Here is a 24,183-nt window from a genome sequence, read left to right as displayed (position 1 = left end):
TGGGATAAAGTTTGGAGGAAAAAAATACAGCTCTAAAAATCGAAAATGTCTGTCCTACGGTGCTTTATTTAGCTTTTATTGACGGAATCATGGACCAACATGGCTATTTGAACATCCTAGAGAATAATTTAAACCAAAGTATTGAAAAACTTGAAGGGCGTTATTTATTCCAACTGGATAACGATTATAACAAAACGGTTGTACGTCACTGGATGAACCATAATGTCAACAAAACATATCGCCAGAAGTTCCAAGAAAGCTTATTTTAAGTCTTCCAAAAATACTAAATGCCATTATTAAAGCAAATAGCAATTGTACAAAACATTAGACTTTAAAAACTTTTCAAACTATCATAAGAAATAATACTGTACGGAGACTTATTTGACTGCCTTATTTTTTTCGGTTCAAATAAAATGTCTCAAATGATTTTTATTTTATTTTTTAAAATATATCTCTCATTAAATGTAAGTGAAAGAAGAAACTAAAATAAAATTGAAAAAATACTATGTGTACAGAGACTTTTTTGATCGACATCAACATCAACATCAAGTAAAAAAATATTTAGACCCATGACCGAGTTCATATATTCAGAAGGAGTCAAATTCGAAAAGTCTTTGGCTAAAAACCAATCGTTAAAGGCCGCAGTCAAGAGCGATCGCCCGAAATAACAGAGAGATCTCCGAAACCTATTATTTTGGTCAAAGTTGGCTGCGGTTAGCAAGACGGCCTTGAGCTGCCAACGCTGCGAGATGTCTTCATCAAGGCGGCCGCGAAGAAGAAGAAGAAAAAAACGCGAGGCGCTCGCGCCAGGTTGCCAAGTTCACACTCGCTGCGTCTACGTCGCGCTAAGAATCGGGATTTAAAGGTTGAGAGAGGCGGCTAAAAACATAAGATGAATATTAATTTGATGTAAATAATATAAAATATTATTATATTTTTTCTTTTCTTTTGCCCTTTCTCTCTGATAAGATTTCAATCTGAAATATTAATGATATTGTTACTTTTCTTTTCTATGCAAGATTCAATTCAACTGGCGAATTTTGGCCAATTGTTAAGCTTGAAAAGCAGGGTTACGTTGTGATAGTGGCGGTTTGCTTTGAAAAAGCAGAAAAAAATTGATGTAAAAATGAAAAAATTTGGCTGCCTTTTCTTTAAATCTCACCTTTAGACTCCTATCGCAAGAAACAAAAACACCCTTTACTTAATCAGCACCAGCAATTTTTGTAAACAAACAACAACATTTATGAGATCAACAGGGACTAGCTACTTTTTACTTTCTACCTCAGTTTCTGACCTATGAAATGCCTGTGAAAAATTACGCTTTTCACATTTTTGTGAGGAAATTTACGTAAAAATGCATCTTTCTTAGATCTGCTACTGAACCACAGATGGCGCTAAATAAATTATGCGGCGTTGTCGCTAGCTCGACAAAACTAATAATCGGTTTTTAAACTCTATGTTAAAATGTCATGGTGGATACTTCAATTCAGTAAATTACCAGTAATCGTTAATCGACATTTTCTTGACACATGATTAGGGCGTTTATTGGCGGATACTCTAGCTAAAGGTGTGGCGTTTAGATGTCGAGCTGGCAACGCCGCGTAGAAAGGCGGTCTCCTGTTCGATCATTGGCGGAGCCGCTTTTATTTTGTTTTAGGCGGAGAGATACGGCGGAGAGATAAGCACCGCTAGCGATGCATAAATTTGAATAACCCGCATCGGGGCGGTAGCGAAATGGTTATTTCCAGGTGGGTGCTTTGTTTAACGGTCTCAATACTCCGAAAATTACCATTGAAAGTAACAGATAGCCTTTATAAAGCGCGATCGCGATATCTCGGTCCCGTAAAACAAAAATATGCGTATCTGTAACAAAAAGACCCAATCTTCACGATCTTTTTCTATCTCCACAACGGCCCCAGCGGGTCTTCGAAAGAACGGAAAGGGACAGGGTCTGATTTAAGGACGGAAATATCAATCGGTGGTGGTATGTTCTCTAAAGTTCTACAGTGTAAAATCATGTTTTCCTCGGTGTAGCAAACCGTTCCTTTTAAAATAAAAGTAATTTAAAATTTAAAAAAAAAATCGGGGACCAGGTATTAAAGAACTACTAAGCGAGTTAACTGTAAAATTTTTATTTTATTAATTTTGTTTCTTTTTTTACTTAGAGTTTAAGTTATTTTCCATTTTTTCCATTTCCGTTGTCTTGACGCCCTTTATTTAATTTAATTTTAGTTTTAATATTGAATTTGAACTAAGCCATAACTAGCAAGTTAAGTCGCATTAGACTGAACAAACGCACAAATTTCTCAAATTTGTTGTGCATGTGATGACTACTATTACTGTTACTATGTTGTAGAGGAATACATTTAGGTGCTAAAAGATATTCCCTGATTGAAAGTGGTCCATATCTTTCAATTTTTTACCAGTTAAGTAAAGAATACATCTACTTCCATAATAATGGCAGTACATGATATAAGAGACTGTTGAAGTGTTAAAGTAGATATACCATGAACTTGTTCGATCGGCAATGTCTTACGGTTTAATTTTCTAGGGACAAGCATACGACGCACGTCAAGTCTGTATAGCACAAAAAAGAATGATAAGAACCATAGCGGATGAAAAACTTGTTCCAACCTGCTCCCGACCTTTTTGCCATATATTTTCGTCAAATATCAGAGGCACCGGAAAAGTCCGGCCCTGGCTAGGAGGCAGCCGAAAATAAAACAAAAGAGATGCGGCTGGTAGCGAGAGCCGATGAGAACTCCGGCAATATTTATCTATACGGACAATAGATATCTCGTGCGTTTTTCTTCCCCCGGTGTCTTTCCTGGAGACAATGATAGCGCACAATCGCGATATATATGTATATACGGGTACGGTCATGAGTCCACCGGCCATTGTGTGCGTGTCATCTGAGTATTTTGTTATTTTGCTTCAACGAAGCTCTCGCGGCGGTTCCCTTTTAAGCTGTTATTACCGCACCAGAGGAATAAAGGTGAGAAATTCGTAAGAAATGCCAGAAAAGTGGAAATAATAAAACCTAAGCAGTGGCTAATTGCCAAGGAACCACCCAGGCGAAGCTCTACAGCTTCAATGCTTTCGACGAGGTGGGTATAGAACCCGCGCACCTTGGTTAATTGCAAAACTAAAAAACGAAAAAGAAGAGAAACTTCTCGATTTCGTTTCCCTGAACATCGGCTCAGTAAAGTTTTCAGGAAGGCTTGCATCTAAATCGGCTTATTCTGGGATTCTAAAATTCTTTTCCGGTAGCAGCAGCAGCAGCAAACTAATTTATTCTTATAGATACTTCTTATCACAAGATTCCAAGAGGCTGCTTCGTCACTTTATGGTGTTATCTCAGCTGAAGGAGCGTGCTATTATTGATTGTGTGGCCTCAGTGGTGCCTACCATGCATTTAGAGCTAAGTTTCAGTTTAGTCTTCTCAAACGTCAACAGTTTTTTTTTTTGTAAAGAGGTACGAAAAAAAAATCTTCAAAAGACACCGTAATCGTAAACTCTGCCGCCCATATTGCGGCAGATATCGATAGGCGGTGGTGTGGAGATTTTTACCCACTAAAAAAAAACATTCCTCTTCCCCTCTCCCCGCAGATGGTACGGGGAGGACTGGATTGGAACCGCGTTAGCATTATATCAATCCAGTCCGTGCTGCGCCCCACGGCGCCTACTCCTGGCTACTGGTCCCTTTCTGAAATTTTATCATTCAGAAGGCGCTGTGCGTAGGTTGCAACAGCCGACCAGTTTCCCTCCTGTTCGATCATAGACGTCACCAGACTTGAGGGGGAGAGCCTGGCGCCTATGATCTCTTCAGTGCTACTTCTATAGTCCTTCCACCGAGCACACTCGAAGAACGTGTGTTCGGCGTCGTAAATTTTATCGGGACAGTACTTACACATAGGGGTGTTGTGTAAGCCCATCTTAAAAAGATAAGCGTTGTCCCGTCAGTAGCTGGATCAGATAGAAGTCTGTGCCCCGTGTTTTCGAGAAAACCAGACATTGATGTTCGGAATCAGACGCTCCGTCCATCTGCCCGTCTCCCCCGTCGTCCATCGGTCCTGCCACTCTTGCTGGGTTTCCGCTTTTAAACTTGTTTTTCCGTCCTTGAAGTTGTCGCATTTCCTTTTAGCGTCATAGAGCTTGGCTCTCTCAAACGCTAATAGGTCAATAGGCGTTGCTCCCGCAATGACCAGTATTGCCGCTTCCGAGACGGTGCGGTATGCACAGACAACCCTAAGAGCGCCTCTCGGTTGCACTGCTGCTATTTTGCGCCTGTATGCTTTCTGCTTTAGGATGTCCGCCCATATCTCTGCTCCGTAGAGCAGTACTGAGTGAACTACCTCGAGGAGGACTCGTCTTTTTTTGGTTCGAGGTCCCATGTTGGCCATGATCCTTGATAAGCTGGATACCGTCTTGCTAGCTTTCTGGCATGCACTATCAAGGTGTTCACGGTAAGAGTTTTTCGTCTATCATTACCCCTAGGTAGCGTAAAGCTCTCGTTGACGTCAAAGTTGTACCTCTCATGTTTACGGTGAATGGTTTAGGGAACCATTTTTGACGAGTCAGTACAACCATCTCTGTTTTCTGCTTGGCAAGTGTCAGGTTGTGTTTCTCAAGCCAGGCTTCGATGGTGTCAGTGGTCTCCCGAACTAACTGTTCTGCTCCTTCGACACTGTCCACTTCTATTGTAGCCGCAACGTCATCCGCAAAGCCCGTAAGTTTCACTTATTATGGCAGCGGGATCTTCGGGAGTTCGTCGTAGTCTGCATTCCATAGATCGGACCCCATGATTGAGCCCTGAGGTACGCCGGCCTTTATGTCGTGCTCCTGCGGACCTTCCGTCGTTTCTACAATTAACGTCCTTTCGTCGAGGTAATAGTCAACCATTTCCAGATTGTCTGGTTCTATATCAAATTTATGTTCTAGGGCGTCCAGAATATCTCCCCAATTCCCCACTCTTGGATATTTATTGTTTATTTACATACTATATAATCTGGGTTTTGCCTGGATGGCTGCCACTTATTTCAAGTTTTTGCTGCATATTTTCCTAATTTTATTACACTTATGTATGTCTATTGTAATTTTTCGGGCACGCCAATGATTGGTTAAGCGTAATCTACCTGTCGGCCGGCACTGTCGTCGTACATAAATTGGGTAACACAGGCAAAAGCTGTTTTGGGCGGGTAACCCGAGATGTGGTCCCATTGTTCGGAGAAATCCGGTAATGTATGGGAATTTGATATTGTTTATTTGTACGATTTCGGTCGTCTTTGATCTGTTTCACACTCGACTTGGTGAGGTCTTTAGTTTCAAAACACCCAGTCGCACGGAGATAGTAGCCGTGCTGGTTCCTAGACCGCAAAACGTTTTCGTCCAGTGACATACAATGATTGGTTCGGTTATCGGTTTTGCTAGATATTAATCATTTTTTGTCGACAGGCAAATCGTAACTGATATCTTGTTTCTCTTCTGCATATAATAATTCCGAACCTTGACACTTGGATAAGGCGAAAATATAAAATAAATCAACTTGTATGTACGCTTTGCTTATAAATTATTACTTTAGTATTAAGAGTAAAAATGATAAGAAAGGAAAGTTTCTTCAGGAAAAAATAGCAGTACGTCAAAATATTTAAAAAAATTAAAAACGTAAATGTTATACAACACCTTTTTTGATTGATATGATTTTCGTATTCAGATAGATTATAAAAAATATTAGTCGTTATTATTTATTGCTTATTTTATTTATCCTATTTAAATTATCCATCTTCTTTCATCATTTCGGTCTATTTTGACACTTAACCCGTCTAAAAGACCAATGCGAAATGAAGTAGTACTGTTTTTTATACGTTTTACGTTCCCCTAGATCCAAGAGGGCCTAGTTTTCTTAGAACGGCGGGTTTTGACGTGTGCATTTGAACTGGTTAATGAACAAAAATTTTGGTATAGGTACACTAGAACTTTTAATGACGATAGACACATATAGGTATCACATACGAGGCGTGACCAAAAAGTAAGGTGATTTTTGTAATTGGACGGGCTACGTATGTGCGATCTTCGATTCTTTTTTGTTGTTCACATGTCCCTGAAATATGTTCACAGTTTCAATCAGTTTGCACATTTACTTTTTTTGTAAGACAGAAGCGTTACACGTGCTCTGCAGTAAAAAAAACGGAACAAAGAAATGTTGACAGTGAATCTACTTTGAGCAAAAAAAATGTTTATAAGGGGTACAAGCTGCTCAAAGATGACCGAGATCCCACAGCACGTCATGCTTTGAACAAGTGAAACAAACACAGTTGAAAAATCGTCGAATCACTAGTAGAGAAGTGGCTGAAATGGTAGGCATCTCTATTTTTGCTCTATGCCAGAAAAAACAAACGACGATCGCAAGCTGTCTAAATGGCAGCAACATCATTCTTTTTAATGGAATACCCTATATATTATTAACCTAAATCGTAGATATTTTTTTCCTGATTTCTAAAACATATAGTTTATTGACATTTCATTGTGCCGTTTTTGAGATATTTAAGTTTAAAAATATTTATTTAAAAATGGTTAAGTTTGCCTTGATAGCAACTACGTTATCTATTTTTGCAATTCTTTTTAACAATGATCTACTTTTGACAACTAATCAAAACTGCGCAGATCTGCAGCGTAAGCTACTTAAGATATTTCAAATGGGTTATTCTGAGGAACATAACCTATACATCGGACAATATTTCCTCTCAATTTCCTATTAATACAAGAGGTGTCTTTCTCATATCACTTGTAAACTTTCAGGCGTATTATAATAAATTTTATTTTTTAAGTATTTCAACAAAAAAATTTCACAAGGATTCAAGTCAGTTGGCAGACCATTTGATGGTTCCTTGCCTACCTATCCAAAGTCTATATTTATTATTTAGATATTCGGTTACCGGTTGGACATTATGTGGAGGTACGCCATCTTGATGCCAAATTGAATTTAAATAATTCCTAACTGGCACATTATCTGTTTCTATTGCAAGAAAATTTAAATATCGTTGGGAATTTAAGGATCCTTCCACCATATTGTTCAACATACCACACCATACATTAACTCATCCGTTTGTTTAGACAATTTCCATCTTCGTGAGATCTTCTATACATTTCAGTACCATATTCGAGCCTTTGCCTTTTATGTTGCACTTGCACTGGAAGGCACTTAAACGGGTAAAACTTTCCGGATAATGTTTTAACGTCAGGTATAGAATGTTCAGGATTTTCTAAAAAATATGAAATATAAAAATTAAGAATGTAGAAGTCAAAGTCATTATGTCAATTGTGGTAATAGTATACTAATTTCCCTTGAAAGTTAAGTGAATATATTGAAGTCTTCATCAAATTTCCTTTCTATTGTCCTGATCTCAGTACAACCCATTTGAAATAGCTTAAGTGATTTAACTTACGCTGCAAATCTTTAGTTTTGATCAGTTGTCACCAATAGCAGATATACAAATTTAGTTGCTATCAAGGCAGACTTGACCATGTTCAAACAATATGGCTATTGTCCAAAAATCGAATGATAATTATTTTTAAACTCAAAAACGGCTAAATGAAATGTCAATAAGCTATATGTTTTTCAAATCAGGAAACAAAGATCCACGATATAAGCTAATAATATATAGGGCATTCCACTAAAAGAAAATGAAGTTGCTGTCATTTTGACAGCTCGCGATCGTCGTTGGTTTTTTCTGATATCTGCATAAGATAATACAGCAAAAATCTTCAAACTTTTATATTTACACTTTTTTTCTATTTTAATTAATTAATCCCGTAATCGGGTGAATAACCCAGTACATGTTATAGTTTTTCAGCTTCGTCCTTCGATTGGTTAAACGGAAAAAATTCGGGAACGCGCCGGATCGATTTGTAATTTTTTTATTGCATCGCTTTCGTAGCTGGGAATTTGTAAACGCGGGTAATTAATACATCGCCGAGACCGAAACAATGGCTCGCCCCATTTAAATTACAGATTTTCACGACCCGGGAAGCGCGCTAATGAAGTAATTTGGGTGCCGGTTGTTTAGCGTTCCGTTTTAGTTTACGAATTACTTGTTTTCGTCGACGCAGGACGCCGACTATCAGACGGGAAGGCGGAATATGCGGGAAAAGTGAACTTTTTTAATTGTCCGAAAAGTCGTCTGCGGTGTGCCCGAGGGTTGCCCTATTCGGGCCTTATTTACAACGGTGGAAAAAAGTTGCTCATTTCGAGATCTTTTTTATTCTTATCGTAATTTCAAAAGAAATATGCGTCACTTCATTTCATATATATATATATATATATATATATATATATATATATATATATATATATATATATATATATATATATATATATATATATATATATATATATATATATATATATATATATATATATATATATATATATATATATATATATATATATATATATATATATATATATATATATATATATATATATATATATATATATATATATATATATATATATATATATATATATATATATATATATATATATATATATATATATATATATATATATATATATATATATATATATATATATATATATATGATGACACTATATTCCGGGATATCATCCGTTCGCTCGTTGAACTCCGACTGGAATCCTGCATCCGACTGGAATCCTGCAAATCTTGCATCCGACTGGAATCCTGCAGACGTTTCGCCAAAATCTCACTTGGCATCTTCAATGCTCGCGCTCCGAAAACACTTCGAACACTGGGAGGTTATCGGCGGTGCGTGCGGTATTTATACTCTGCGCCGGAGATGGTAACGGTGCTGCTTGTGCGTGGGGGGAGGTGGCTCCGCCCCCTGAATTGTCGCGTTGTTAATTTCGCCCGATCGTAGTTGCGATGTCCCCGTTGGCTGCTGCGCATCGCTCTGCTGTTTGATTATCGTTCTCCACGTGTTGGATAAATGCAGAGCGTCGTCTCTCGTATTGAGGTGTCCGGACTTTTCTATTTCGATGGCCTCTCGTATAATCCTAGTCCTAAAATCAGGAATATTAGCTATTTGTTTGCAAGTGCCGAAATCAATTTTATGGCCTGTCTGATGTTGGTGCTGAAACAAAGCAGATGTTGTTTGTTTGTTTCTTATGGCTAAACGATGTTCCTCGAGCCTGGCTGAAATCCTCCTGTTGGTCTGTCCCACATACGTCAGGCTGCACGATCCGCATGCTACACTGTATACTCCTTGGTTTTCCAGAGTAATTTTTTGTTTTGGGTTTCTTAGTATTGCTCCGATGGTATGGTCAGGTTTGTATGCCGTTGATATGTCGTGTTTCCGTAATATTCGGCCGATTTTGTCAGTAACCCCCTTGATGTATGGCAGGACAGCGATCGATCTTCGTTGGGTCTCGTCCTGCACTCTCTGCTGCTTCTGTTGTTGTTTACTGATTGCCTTGCTGATGGTGCGCCTTTGGTATCCGTTTTGTTGAAGACAGGTACTAATTTTCTTCAGTTCTTTATCTCTGTTCCTCTCGTTTGTGAGCCTGAAGGACCGAGCAATTAATGTATTTGCCACTGCCTGTATCTGTGATGGGTGGTGATGAGATTTAGCGTTCAGATATCTATTAGTGTGTGTTGGTTTTCTATAGACAGTGTGTTCCAAGTGTCCATCTTCGGTCCTTGTGATGTGCACATCTAAAAAGGGCAGACTGTTATCCTCTTCAAGTTCTATTGTAAATTGAATCCTTGGGTGAATGGAATTCAGATGATCTAGGAATTTCAAAAGCTCCTCCTTGCCAAAAGGCCATACAACAAATACGTCATCAACGTATCTTGTCCATAGTTTTGGCTTCAGATTTGCCTTCTCTATTGCTTTCTTTTCGAAGTAAATCATGAAGAGGTTGGCAATCACAGGTGAGAGAGATGATCCCATTGCTGCCCCATCTATTTGTCGGTAAATTTTCCCGTTGTGCATAAAGTAAGCGTTTTTCAGGCAATGTCTTGACAGATCCATTATGTATGGCGGAAGATCTTCGTTTTCTTCTATAAGCAAGAGTGCCTCTTCTACTGGAATACTCGGGTGGAGGGATTTGACATCGAAACTTGCCATAATGTCGTCCTTGTCCATCCTAAGAGAACCTAAAATCTGAGTGAAATGTTCTGAGTTTTTAACATAGGAATCTGCCTTTTCCACTATAGGCTGAAGTGCACGGCGCTTACGATTGGACGCAGGGGAACCCCGTCCTTATGGATCTTTGGGAGCCCGTAGAATTTTGGGCAACGACTCGATTGACTCGATTTTTCCCTCGGAATAAGTTTCTTCTTTGTATCCTCGTTTATTGATGAATCGAGAATTTTGGACTTAGTTGTTTTTTCCAAATATGTCGTGGGATCTCTGGTGACTAGTTTGTATATTGGGTCGTTCAAAATATCCTCCAATTTTGCATTATAATCCGACGTATTCATGACGACAGTGGCATTTCCTTTGTCTGCTGGCATTATTAGAATGTTTTCGTTTTTGTTTCTAATCTAAGAGGATAGTAATTTTACCATAAGAATGGAGATATAAGTAATGTCGATCATTTTTAACAAATAAAGGTAGTTAAGAAATTCTTTTAAAAATGTTCTTTTTCAGAGGTGTTACTAAAGATACATTAATAATTTTGACAAAAATGAATTTCTATTATTGTTAAAAAGAAGTGATAAATAAATTTCAATTAATTTTATCTATCCAAATGCAGATTTAATCTAATCGCCACTTTAAAACCACTTCTGGACGAAGAAACACAATTTATTGCCAACGTTTTCTTTTAGTTTCGAAAATGTAATTACCACCGTTTAACTGTTACAGGCAATTTTTATAGTAATTCTTACAAAAAAAAGAGAATGAAGTTTGACTCTTTTTTATTAACAAACGCGGCAAAATTGTTAAAAATTTGTAACAAGTGCATAAATATGTTAATTGCTCCTGCCTAAAATAAAGAACAACACTTAATCTAAACAAAATTATCGCCCATATTCTTTACTAGCTTTAAATATGTTAAAAGTATCAACAAAAGGAGTTACTTCAACACGGATATTTTTTGGTATGTATTTAGTTTTATAAAAATAGAAGGATCCACACGCCAAATATTTTATTAGTGTACCGAAAAACCCATATATATTTCATACAAATAATTTTCGTTATTATTGATCAGCTTCCCTACTCTCTCCAACATGTAGATAGTCAATGTGGTAATAATAACATTCTAAATGTATTTAGAACACTTTTTACAAAACTTCTGGATTCTTCCTGCGCATTTTACTTTGTACCTGCGTATAAATCGTTTGAGGGGGGCGGAGCTAAATGGGGGGCATTCATTAAACAATTAAAAATCATTAAATGATGATTCCCTATTGGTGACAGGTTAAGACCTGAGTCGTGGTTAAGATTGTCAGCTTGCTTATAGATTTCTATGGATTTTTCGTAGGTAGAAGAATTGATTACATGCAAGAATTTTAGATTTATCGAATAAAATTTTATGTCCGGTTTCGTAATTGTATTCGGCAATTGCTAATCTTAGTCTTAAGGCTCTTTCATGTTCTTTAGGCTTAGTTGAAATGTTTCGTCCGGTCTCTCCAATGTATTCTTTGCCGCATATGCATTTTAAATGCAATTTTTTGTCTTTGACGGGTCGAAGATGTTCAGGGATTTTTGAGCAAGTGATAAATCTGGTTTTGACGTTATGTTTCTTTAGAACTTTTGACATGTGATCAGTGATGTTTTAAATGTAAACAGTGGCAAGTGTGGGATTGCTTTCGGCCTCATTGCTATTAGTGGCTATTGTGGTAAAGTATATTTTGTGACGCAACGCTTAATATCTTTAATGTGGAAATTATTAGAGAGAAGAGCAGAGGTAAGATGTTTTACGCCTCTGTAAACGTATGTTAGGGTGTATAGAGTTTAAATGTCTACGAAAATCCACTAGGGACTCCTGACCGTGAGGCCAAATAACAAAAGTATCATCGACGTAGCTTTTCCATAATTTTGTTTTTCGGTGGAAGGCGTCGAGAGCTTTCTTCTCGAAAGCTTCCATAAATATATTCGCGATGACTGGTGATAGTTTGCTCAAAAATTTGACCGGTATAAGAAAAATGTGTTCCAGGCAAGCATTTTTCAATTAAAGTGAGAAGGTTTGGTTCAGGTTCCCGATTTTAATATATCTGAAATGATGTTGAGAGTTTCAGAAATAGTAAAGAGGAATGCTATGTAGAATGTAATGCTTTTCAATTGTTCAATGTTCAAACAATATAGGCACAGAGTAAAACGCGAGCCAGTTTCAGCCAGGCTATGAAGAAGTCAACATGATGATTGGCGAAACGTCAGCAAGTTCGACTCAACAAAAACCGACGCAGCAGGAATCCAGAAGTTTCGTAAAAAGTATTACAGTACTTTATATATTTTATTTATATCTATGTGCCTTTCAATACTATTATAACGGATTCCGGAAGTCCCCAACTTTTCAACGCGTCTTCAATATTTAGTGTTCGTGACAACTTACTTACTTACACTGATAACTTACACCGGTAAAAACTGATACAACCAGTACCAAACAGTGCTATAATATATATACTATAATAGAAAGTATATTTTGAAAGCATAATCAAATTGATCATCATCTGGAGGATATCATAATTATTTTATTGACTTTTAACATTGAGAATACTGCACAGGTCGTTTAAAACAAAAAGCAGTACATTTTTAAAACGGGTATTTTATTTCTCCTTCTAAAATTATATACCACCATCTTAAGGAGGCAACTCTTTCCAAATAAACTTAATACAATGAACAATATATCTTGAACATATCATATTCATGTTTCAAGCATACAGACATTTTTAATTTAAACTAGCGTCCTTATTTTAAAAATACTTCAATTCAAAATATCGAATATTAAGGCAACGTTGCCGGTTTTATATCAATTTTTGGACAACTTTCCTCTACAACTTTACTAAATTAGGTTTAAAACAATAATTAATGCATCGTGCGTCGCATTCCAGGCGCGCATCGGCAACAACCAGAGCAGCGACGAAGTGTGGCCCGTCGAAGATGATTACCAGGCGCCCAGGTTGCCCTTAGACGCCACCGAGGGCGGTTTCTTCGGGGGCGGGTTCGTGCCGCCGCCGCCCAGACTTCTTCGGGGGCGGGTTCGTGCCGCCGCCGCCCAGACCCCTCTTTCTCGACGACGTCACCCCCGACGGAGTCACTACTTGCGACCTGTGCTCGTGGGCGTGGCAACACGGCAACAGCGCCATTCCGTACGACGGCCGAGGTATATACTATTTTTTGCATTTGAGTAACTGTTTTTTTGGAAAAAATGACGGAGAACGAAGGAATTTACCATAAGAAAATGCAGAGATTATCATTCGACAACTGTCAGAGTATCCTCTTGATGCAGTTTAAAGAAATAAATTCAAACCATTTTTCGACAGAAGTGTGTGCCTTTAACGTCGACAATTATAAAGAATTTGAGGATGTCAAAAGTTTTTAAACGATTTCTCCCCGGATTTTTCGCACATACAATCCAGAGTAGGAAGGAAGAAAAGAGAACTGATGATGATATTTCAGTTGGGGCATTGATCGAAGACCATAAAGAAGAAAGAAAGAAAATATTATGTAATTGAATCCAATACGCTATAAATTTAAAAATTACAACCACCTTTGGTGGTGATAACAAGTGGCCAAACTCCAGAGCAGCAAAGAAGAAAGAGGGATAGAGAAAATTATTGAAAAGGAACACTAGGTTAAAAAGAATAGGGAAAAAAATTAAAAAATATAACCACCCAACAACAAGAATGTCACTTTGTTGCGAGACAATCTAAATACGATCGTCGGCGATTCAAAATTAAATTTTGAAAATCATTTCAAACGATGACCTAAGTAACATTTTGTTCAGAACAAAGAAAACTTGTGTCTAAAACTTGACACACAAAAAATGTTACGCTTGTATAGTAGAAACAAATCAATAAACGTATACGAGGTGTGAGCAAAAAGTAAAGTGACTCTTGTAATTGGGCGGGCTACGTAGCTGCGATAATTTCACAGTTTCAGCTAGTTTGCACGTTTACTGTTTCTCGTCAGACAAAAAAATGGGACAAAAAATTTGCATAAAATTTTGTGTCAAAAATGAAATACGATGCTGCAAAACACTTGCAATTTTGACAATATGTGAATCTACTTTGAGCTAAAGAAAATGTTTATAAGTGGTACAAGCTGTTCCAAGATGGCCGATGTCAGACCTCGCTGTTGACGCCCCATAACTAATGAAAGCGTTCAGAAGTTTTGGGCATGAAAACGTGTAGCAGCAAGATCTGTTAAGCAACTGCTGCTCAAGAGCTGTTAAACCACGTCAATGATGATCCTGAAATGCTCAAACAGGTCCTAACTATTTACGAATCATGGATATCTAGTTACGACATCGAAACCAAAGTCCAGTCGTCTCAATGGAAGAACCCAGAATCGCCAAGACCGAAAAAAGCACGTCAAATTTGATCGCATGTCAAGATTTTTTACTGTTTTCTTTGATTAACACGGCGTAGTTACGTATTTCCAATAATTGCTTTAGACAACTATGACAGACATAGCAAATATAGTGTAGCAATAGTAAACGTGTTGGGACACTCTGTACCTACGTATTTTTCGCAAAAAACTCTAATCCCACATCAACCCCCGCAGTGTCGTTTTTTGGTTATGCGAGTGTTTCAAACTTATAATTAGTCACCCACAGGTTAAAAGTAATCAAAGTATCCCGGATGCACCACGGGTTTAAAATTTATCTGTGTGGCAGCAACTTTAACAAACCCTGAAGGTTCTGCTTCGCTCGCGTCCTACCCAATAAATTATCTCCCGACGCCAATGGACCGCGTGGGCGTTTTCGCCGATAGGACAAACACCGCCCGCATTGCGTTTTATCAATTAATTAAATCCAACTGTCTTGTACCTTTCCCCCGTTTTTATACCATTCGAACGGATACCGCGGGCAAACAATAGCGAATAACGCCTTAAAACGGTCAACTCCGCCATTATTTACCGCGTGTGCTGGCGGAAAAAATTATACGGGGCGTACCAAAACTGGCGGACTTTGAACAAAAATTGCTTTTCTTAAAAAAAAAACATTTTAATCGAAACCGAGTATCATAAAAAAAACTGATACGGCGTGAAAATCCTACTTTATTATGAGCAGTATATATGAGTGGTAAAAACTTGGTGGAAAATATAATTGTTTTCCGAGTAGCTATTCGACATTGAACACCATACCGTTCTGAAGCTTTCAACAACAACAGAAGTAAATAAGGTGCTTAATGGTGTTAAAACAAATCAAAATCATTACCAAAAGTTGCTAATCCAATGACCAAGTCGAATATCCGTTTGATAAGCATTTTTTATTGCACTTATGCAATATGGGTTCTCAAAAAAAAATCTTTTTCAAGCGTATGATAAGAAAATGAATGCCGTTCTTAAATTTATCACACTTCTCATATCAAAGCTAAAATATGGATTTTCAAATACTCTGATACAGGGGTGCCACAAGGATCCATTTTAGGTTCCCTGTTATTTATTGTGTGTACTTCGGACATTCTAAAATCATTAACTTCAAGCGTTTGTCGACGCTGCACAAATTTATTATCGTTTTGATTATGATGATAATTTAGAGGTAGAACAATCAACATTTACGAACTTTGAGTGAGCTCTTAAAAACCTTACAAAATCTTCATTATTACTTTTTGGTCATAATGGGGTCAAAACATCTTTAAATATTTTAATTAGTGGCTCAGTGCTTAGCTTCATTAATAGTGCTAAGAACTTGGGCATTTGTGTAGATAGCGAGCTAAGAATTAAAGAACATTTAAAAAGCACATTTCAAAGGGCACCTTTTTATGAATGGAAAAGCGGTTGTTGTGCTTGCATTTTTTTTTTGCATGACGACGACGTCGCGGCCTATGATACGTTGCTCAAAACTTTTAAAAAAGTGCCGTTTTTTATGAAACCACCCGTACAATACAATACCAGATGTTATTAACAAATTTTGATAATTACCAATAGTGGTTCGACAAAAAAATGATAGTTAACGTCAAATTAAAAAATGACTTGACTTGATGATTGGTATGTACTTAATCGGGACGAAAAAAATAGGAGAGTTTCGTAACGAATATCAAGTAAGGTCACCCAATTGTGTATCGTATCGACCGGAAAAATCCGGGTGCACGTCACTGGTCCGGCAAGTACCGTAACTCCGGAACGTTATTACCCGAGGTCCCTTTTATTATTTAATCTTTCGCGTACATCTTTTTGTTGCGGCGATCGCGATCGTTATCTAATAAAATAATTTTATGTCCCGCGTGCTATCTTCGGGGATCTCGCCGGAATTCGGGATCGTACGATCTCGTACGATTGGGTAACTAATGAGGCGTGACACCGAGTAAAAACGATCTTGTTTGATGGCTTGTTATTTTCAAAATTTGTTTTATCTACACTGAGACTACATTCTATAGTACCAAATGGCTGAATTTTAGTGTTAAAAATTACGCAAAAAATATACTATGAAAGTGGCCAAAGAAAATGCATATGCATATGTATTTTAGAATAAAATTAAAACAATACCGGCATGGATTAGCACTTACAATACATTGCACGTGAGCTTGTTCCTGTCGTTTTTTCTCAAGCTTTCGCCAATGAATATAGGCTTCCTTAGGACAACTGCAAATTATACGAAAACGTTCCATCAAATCAGAATAAGAGAGAAAAGGATTATTCAATATTAACTTAGACAGGTATGTATGTAAAGAAGTGATACATAGATCACGAACAGGTTACGCTAGAATATATCACTGACCACAAAAAAATCGTCAACCACGTTTCAAATTGTTTTGGGTATTTTCGATAACATAATTTATCGCGATGTTCCATTAACGGCGTTTCGGTTGGTTTACGCGCTTATCTAAATAAGCGGCAACTCGGAGGAAGGCTAAGATACTAATAAAGCAAAAAAGAAGAGAGGGTGGTAGGCTTCGACGCGACGCTTCTGTAGTCTTCGCTTTTTGTCGCCCGTACCCATTTACATACCGTGCGACGCGATAAGAGATGAAGTTTATAGGATTGGTTATATAAAAAGATGTAAGCCCTAAGGGGACAACATTTTTGAACGACCGCTCTCTTTTATACGAATAACAATTACTAAGTTCGTTGTTTTTACCCGTCCAGGGGACGCTTTATCAATTGCAGAGATAAATGTAATGCTTATTTACTATTTACTAATTTATTGGCCGCTACTTCTTGGAGCAATTGAAAAAGCCCTTCACTTTACAAAATTCTTCATGTACCGAATAATTTTAAATACCGTGTGATCGTTTTTATGTGCGACAACATACGGGATTTGCTTTGACTAACTGCAAAAGTTGATGCATATTTCATAATTAATATTAATAACTTATAATTATATTTATTATTGTTCAATAATTTTAAACGACCAAACTATTCAAAATTGGCTAATTTAAACTTATTTGTAAAAATATTTTTTATTTTTTTAAACAAACGTTTTTTTTGTTGCAACGATATTCAATAACACTTTACACTAACACATTGCTAATAAATTATAATTTAAATTGCGAAATTTTTATTTCAAATAATTATTATTACAAAACAGAAAGTTGAATTGATTTGGATGCCAGTTAAATGGATATCTTGTTGAAAAATTAAATTAAATTAACTACTTTAGAAACATCCCTCGTATCTACAAAGGAAAGTAGGGTGGTTCCATTTTCGATTCCATTTCGTTATGATATTGGAGATGGAAAGGTGTCGTTTATCCAATGCCCGCTCCACCCTAATTTTCAAAAATACCATAACCGGACTTTGGGTATTACTAAGTTTTTAAGATACGAGGGACGATTGAAGAGTAGTACGTTTCGCTTTTATAAAGACTTCTTCTACCAAAAATAAAGTAGTGTATTTATAATACGGATTCAATGTCGTTTTTTTTTTCAGAACCAAAATCTTTTTTTTTGTATTAAATTTGCATCTGTTCGGTGGTTAGTAGTGGTAGAACTAAACCTGCCAAAAATATTAGATTTTTTGTAATACCTATTATATATTTGATTAATATGATATTTGTTGACTATCGTATACCTCAGAATTATTATATACTTTGTTTATTCTATTTATTATTGTTATTGCCAATGTATTTTACGATATTTCAGCAATAAAATTATTGTTTAGAAATTAATTTTATCTTAAACGGAATAGTTAAAGCGTTCGCTGCCTCGTTTCAGACGGTCCGGGCGAGGTGGGATGGGTCCTAACACTGGTAATAGTGTCATTAACATCGGCACTCGTAGGGGCGGTCATTATGATAATAGTACTACATTGTAAAAGGTAATATCGGTATCGACGGGGCATGCATAATTCATCTGACCGCTTTTGTTTCAGCAGAATGAAGAACTCGCCTGTAAATGGTAAGCCTCGTCTTGAAACGTTTCTTGTTTATCGTTTTTGCGGTCGGTTTTCGGGGCAATCGGGAATTCAGAAATGCGTTTTTTTTCGTTGATAGCGTCGTCGCGACTATCCCATAAATTAGTTCAGTCTCGGCTAAGACATTAAAGCAACCAATCGATCACAAACTTTCAGGAAAACTGGCAATTCGGCAACAGTGCGCCCTGGCGTCGGTATAGTGTGTCTCGAAGTATATCGTATCTCTCAACCATTAATAATTTATTCATAGGTGTCATTAGAGGCAAGTCAAATTAAAAAAAAAACAATAAGAAAGAAGTTTCAATAAACTGAAAAGGAAGCAAGAAAAAGATGAAATTAACATAATTGTTAGCCGTGCCACACTCCAATATACAGTTTCAAGTCTTCCTCCATATCATTGTCTATTCAACACCATAGAACATTGGTGGCACCAAGCAAAATTATAATATCAGAAGCTGTCACTGTTAGTGTAATAAAATTAATTAAAAATGTAACATAATGTAATACAAAATCTTTATATTTTTAAAAAACCTTAAATAATCGCAGTCGAAAGTAACTACGGATTTTTTAACATCAAAAAGGTTACCTTCCGATAGACAGTTCGATGAAAGTGCTTTGTGCGTAAATCTAAATCTAAATGAGACTCCGTTTCACGGGTGACTTAATACCTCTTATTGTTGTTTTAATGTTTATAGTAAACAATACAGGTTTCCCGTTTGCTTTAATGTCTTTCGAGCCTCACTAAAGTATATTTGGGCTTGATTAGTCCCGGGTATATTCGATTAGGTACGAATTGCGTTTCTTAAAAAATTTTCTTTTTCTTTTTTATATCCGAAAGGATTTTTTTTTTTGAGAAAAACGACATTTTAGAAATAATCTCAGCAAGCGAATTGTTTGATTGTGTCAATTATAGATTGGTGCAATCAGCAATCAGGTCTAAATTTAGTCAGCGGCAAAGAAATCATGACCGATGGCGGAGGCGCGATTTTTCAAAATTCCTCTATGTCGTCAGACGGGGAACACGATATATCGCTCAGCCAACGGATACCCCCCCGGCCACCACCGACGTCGCCCGACGACAAAGACGTCACCACCATCGCCCCGCCCACTTTCCCGAACGTGCCGATGGCGCCCAACTCCAACGGGGTGTGGTCGTGGCTGGCCAGAAGGGCTTCCACGCCCCCGACCAACCTCAACAACCACCCCGGCTCGCAGGTCGAGAACCACTACACCCACATGGAGGACAATTACAACGTGGAGGAGGCCCTCTACGCGGAACTCGACGGGAACAGCTCCGCCGACGACAGAGGTGAGCGAAACACTTAAGCTTTTCACGAAATTATGTATTTTTACGTGACAATTATTTCGACAACAAATCAAATGTAATATTTACAAGCTACCTGCTACTATATATACCGAAAAATGACCATAAACCTTAATTAATGTTGTTGTGAGATTTTAAGTTCAATAGAGGAGATGTATTTAAATCTAATTGATTGTTAAGCAATACATTTGAATGTCCCATTTTGTGAATCTCCATGGCTTCCAATAAATTTAATTGTCTACTTTTCGTGGCTGTATGTGAAATATCAAAATTTTAATCAAAAATGTGTTTTTCTGTGTTTAAGTGTGTAGAATAATTAGAATCTAGACTAATGTTTTTAAACGCTCGTTTCTTGAAGGATTTACAATATAATTATGGTCATTTTTCGGTATATATAGTAGCAGGTAATTGGTAAATATTACACGGTGTTGTCAAAACAATTGTCATGTCATAATATATAATTTCGTGAAAATCTGAACTTTTAGTTCTTATTTATTTTGATAAATGGATTTTCATCAAGTAAAAGCCACCTCAGTTCAATACAAGAATATTTCCATTTAAAGTCAAAATGTCAAAGTCGTTTTTTCTAAAAGATTTCTCGACTTATTTTGCTTAACAAGGGAGGGCGAACGAAATACTTTTACTTATTCAGCGATGCCTGTCCTCCGTTTTGCGGGTCCAAATATACGGGGTGTTTTCCAATTGAACGTCAACAATTAAGGTGCTGATTTTTGGGTCCATTTAAAAATATTGATTTTTTAAATATCTGTAATGCCGCACTTTAATGAAATTTGGGACACTTGTACCACGTATCAAGAGGCATTATTAAGTGTACCACACTTTTTTTAAAATACACCAGCGGCGGGCGTCTATTATGGTAGGCATCGATGATACGCCACTGATTTCTCTTAAAATAAAAATCATTCTTACAATGTCCGATCATTTCTAAAGAAATTTAATTTCTCGGCATGGCCATAGCAATAACGTTGATATCTAAAACAAAATACCTAGTTTTTTGTTAGCAACTAGTGTCCTTCAGAAAAAATTGTATTGTTTTGTTCTTTTTACTTTTAATAAACGATTCTTATTAAAAAAAAAACCTACCTAATTTAAAATAATTTTTAACAAAATAGTCAAATTAATAACATTTTTTTTGAAAAAAAGTAGGTTGTCGGTATCCAACGTAAAGGTCTTTTGATAGAACAGTTGTCCTTCCAACAATTCCAGTTGTTTGATGTTTAAATTCGACCATGGCATGGAGGTTTTCATCAGTCGAAATATTTCTGGATTTCTGGATAAGTTAGCTTCATCTGTAAATGGCATTTCTTGGTCAAACAAGAGATAACGCGCAACTTGGTCCACAAACTGGGCAGTAACGCTTGAACTCGTTGAATATGATATGGATGCAATAGAAAATCGTGCAAAATATTCCAAATCAAAACGTGCAAGATATTGGGATTATTTTCTTTTTTTTTGGACTATGTTTGAATTTAAAACTGCTTCTTCAATTCCTGGAATTCTTACAATCCGATGGGTCCCTTTTAACTGATTATTTGCTCTCAAAGTACCTTTTTCGCCTATTAATCGCCTAGCTTCAGCCAAACCATACGCAAACAATTAAACAATACTTGGATATTTTAAACACCAACCTATTAAAAATTTGAAACCTGATGTCAAACAACTGTCCCACAACCGTCTTGACAATAGAATATTTCAAAAATACACCTCAGATATAAGATATAATAATGCATGCTGAAATTAAAGAGATTGTAAGAATATTTTTTATTTTAAAAGAAACCAGTGGCGTCTCATCGATGTCTGTCAAAATAGGCTGATGAAATTCCGTTCACCCGCCACTGGTATATTTTTAAAAGCATTATGGTACACTAAATACTTCTTCCGAATACATGGTACACGTGTAAAAAATTTCATTAGAAAATCTAAATTGGTATTACCGATATTAGAAAAATATACTTTATTTTTCTTTTATGTGTTATGTCAACTTTTATGGGGCACATTTTAAATGTTGCAGACAGCGACTCGCCGGCTTACCAGAACTCCGCGTACGCGGATCCGGACGCGCCCGCGTCGAGCGCGCCATCTAGCGCCTACTATTCGGACCTGTCGGTAACGACGGTGCCGGAACGGGCGTACGAAGTCGTCGGTCTGGCAACGATGCCGACGTGGGACGCGTGCGGCAACACCGCCTCCGACACGAGGCGACCGGCCGCCATTAGGCTGGCGGCCATCAGCGAGAACGTGGGCAACGCGCCATCTGATTACGTCTGACGGCGCGCCGCCGCCATCTTTGTAAATATTGTACAAAACGAGACGAGGGAATTATTTATTATCGTATTCGAATACATTCCGTGAAAGTGCAATTTCGTTATACCGACATTGTGATATTTTTTCGGGGCGTTCGCGTCGACCATTTTTCCTCTCATGATAACCGATGGACTTATAAAGTAGGGTTTTTTCTAATTACCAAAATTATCGTCTCCCTGACGTCAATTTTTGGCTTAACTTATTTTGTGACGCTTTAGGACTCACCAACGGGTAGCACGCTATCCTCTTCCTGACATCAATAAGGCGTTTGCACCGGCCATTTAATCCTTCGACCATTCCCGTTAGACTCGTAAAGTTACGTTTCTTTCAATTACAACTGCTCTTCTGACGTGTTTTTTATAAATTATTTTACGACGCCAGAGGGACGTCAATAAAAATCCGCGACCAAACTCTCGCGAAAATTTTCCGCTAAAACTGACGTGACTAGAAGTTTCTTGGCCCCGTTATGGGGCAAAATGTGAATTTTGAAAAAATTATATCGGATTTGGATCTCTCGTCCTCTTTTGAGAAGTTAATTTTTAATATTTTATACTTGGCTTATTTATAACCATCAGAGGTTCGGTCGGTTTAAAAACGTCCCAACCTTAAAGTTATAACGACGTTACAAACTGGTCAGGTGACGCGAAAATTACATCAGCAAGTACCTTGGTCGGTCTTGTAGGGTCCTATTCTCCACAATCGTTTAAAATATTTGAAAATAGGGGACCAAAAATGCTACCAAGAACGATGAGCACGTCTAACTAACAATTTTGGTATCTTTAACGGAGACTTAAATGACCAAAACCAATCGGCTAGGAGGGGGGGAGCTTTAAAAAATACTGTACATATTGACTGGCGATACAGTTTATTTCATAAAAAATAGCAAGGGCGAACGCCCACGAGTGCGACAGTGTATTATATAGAGGAGCGGAAAATGTGCGCGGCATCAAGAAACGCGAATATTCGTCTTTTAAATGACCTTTTTAGGATTACCGTCAGCGGCGGATATTTTAATTAGCTTTTAACGTAATTGTTGATTCTTTATAGATTTTACCGCTCGTTCGTAAAAATGTCGTGCAAAATGTGGATGTGAACCGCGTACTTGAAAAAATAAAGGTTTTTCTTACTTGTACGAAAAGCATTTTTATATCACCATGATCTGAGGAATCACCCACGTACCAACATTATTTCAAATTGTTTGTTTTGTTTTTGTTTTTTTTCTCGTTCTACTTGTCATATAGGTATGCCGACCTATCAGCGTTCCATCTTTAGGGAATATAAACACCATAGCAGCATAATGACGTCATAAACCGGTCATGTAAATCCGAACGAATAGAGTAAAACAAAAGGGAAACATGAACACGATCCAAGAAATGAACGGAAAATGGTTGAACGAACAATTTCGGTACATCTGTTATCTTTATTTGGCGCAATGTGATTATAATTCTTGGTAACTATTCGAATTTGATAACTTAAAGACATAAAAATATTACCATTCTGTAATATTACTCAACCATAGTAATTAAACTCGCCAAAATTAATCTTAGTATTCTGTGGAAATCCGTAGTGTCATTTCAATTTTACGAAGTAAACATTCAATATTTATTTCGTAGGAATTAAAAAGAGACAAACAGGAAATTTTTAAACATGAAATAGTTTTCAAATGCAACCGTAACAGACGTATTGAAACGATATCAATTGATATGTTTAATAAATTTAATGGAAATTTTTGCACTCGAAAGCAACGAAATAACTAGCACTGCCCCATTGTGAGTGGAATTGATAAACAATTTTGTGTAACAGAAGAACTTGCTGCATTAAAAAGCCTCCATGGGTATACAAGAAGCGAAGATAAATCTTTGGACCTGTTAGATAACCAGGATCTCAAAAAATGTGGCCACTGATGGTACAAATAATAATAAAAGTAAGATGGCTCAGCCGTGGAAAAGTTTCCAAAATATTCTTTAGATGCGATTGAAATTTTTTTGGCAGAAAAAGGGTAACAATGAACCAGAACTATTGCATTTAAC

The 24,183-nt window shown here is 37.1% G+C and overlaps 1 protein-coding gene across 2 annotated transcripts in view; it reads left to right on the top strand.

Moving 5' to 3' along the window:
- Positions 1-23,247, top strand: part of LOC132697965 (uncharacterized) — a 55,615-nt gene extending 32,368 nt beyond the window's left edge. The window contains exons 2-7 of one of the 2 annotated variants that reach the window (XM_060663763.1): positions 13,038-13,131; positions 13,169-13,309; positions 18,306-18,408; positions 18,463-18,488; positions 19,517-19,813; positions 21,861-23,247. In XM_060663763.1, coding sequence (XP_060519746.1) covers positions 13,038-13,131; positions 13,169-13,309; positions 18,306-18,408; positions 18,463-18,488; positions 19,517-19,813; positions 21,861-22,117 — 918 coding nt within the window. In that variant the 3' untranslated portion in view covers positions 22,118-23,247. The remainder of the gene's footprint in view (positions 1-13,037; positions 13,132-13,168; positions 13,310-18,305; positions 18,409-18,462; positions 18,489-19,516; positions 19,814-21,860) is intronic. The other variant, XM_060663764.1, reaches the window with a different exon arrangement.
- Positions 23,248-24,183: the final 936 nt, after the last annotated feature.

This window comes from Cylas formicarius, unplaced genomic scaffold (genome assembly GCF_029955315.1).
Source record: "Cylas formicarius isolate icCylForm1 unplaced genomic scaffold, icCylForm1.1 PGA_scaffold_2__14_contigs__length_35257938, whole genome shotgun sequence".
Classification (NCBI taxonomy): Eukaryota; Metazoa; Arthropoda; class Insecta; order Coleoptera; family Brentidae; genus Cylas; species Cylas formicarius.
Note: the sequence above shows the minus strand (reverse complement) of the source record. Positions and strands in the feature narration are given on the sequence as shown.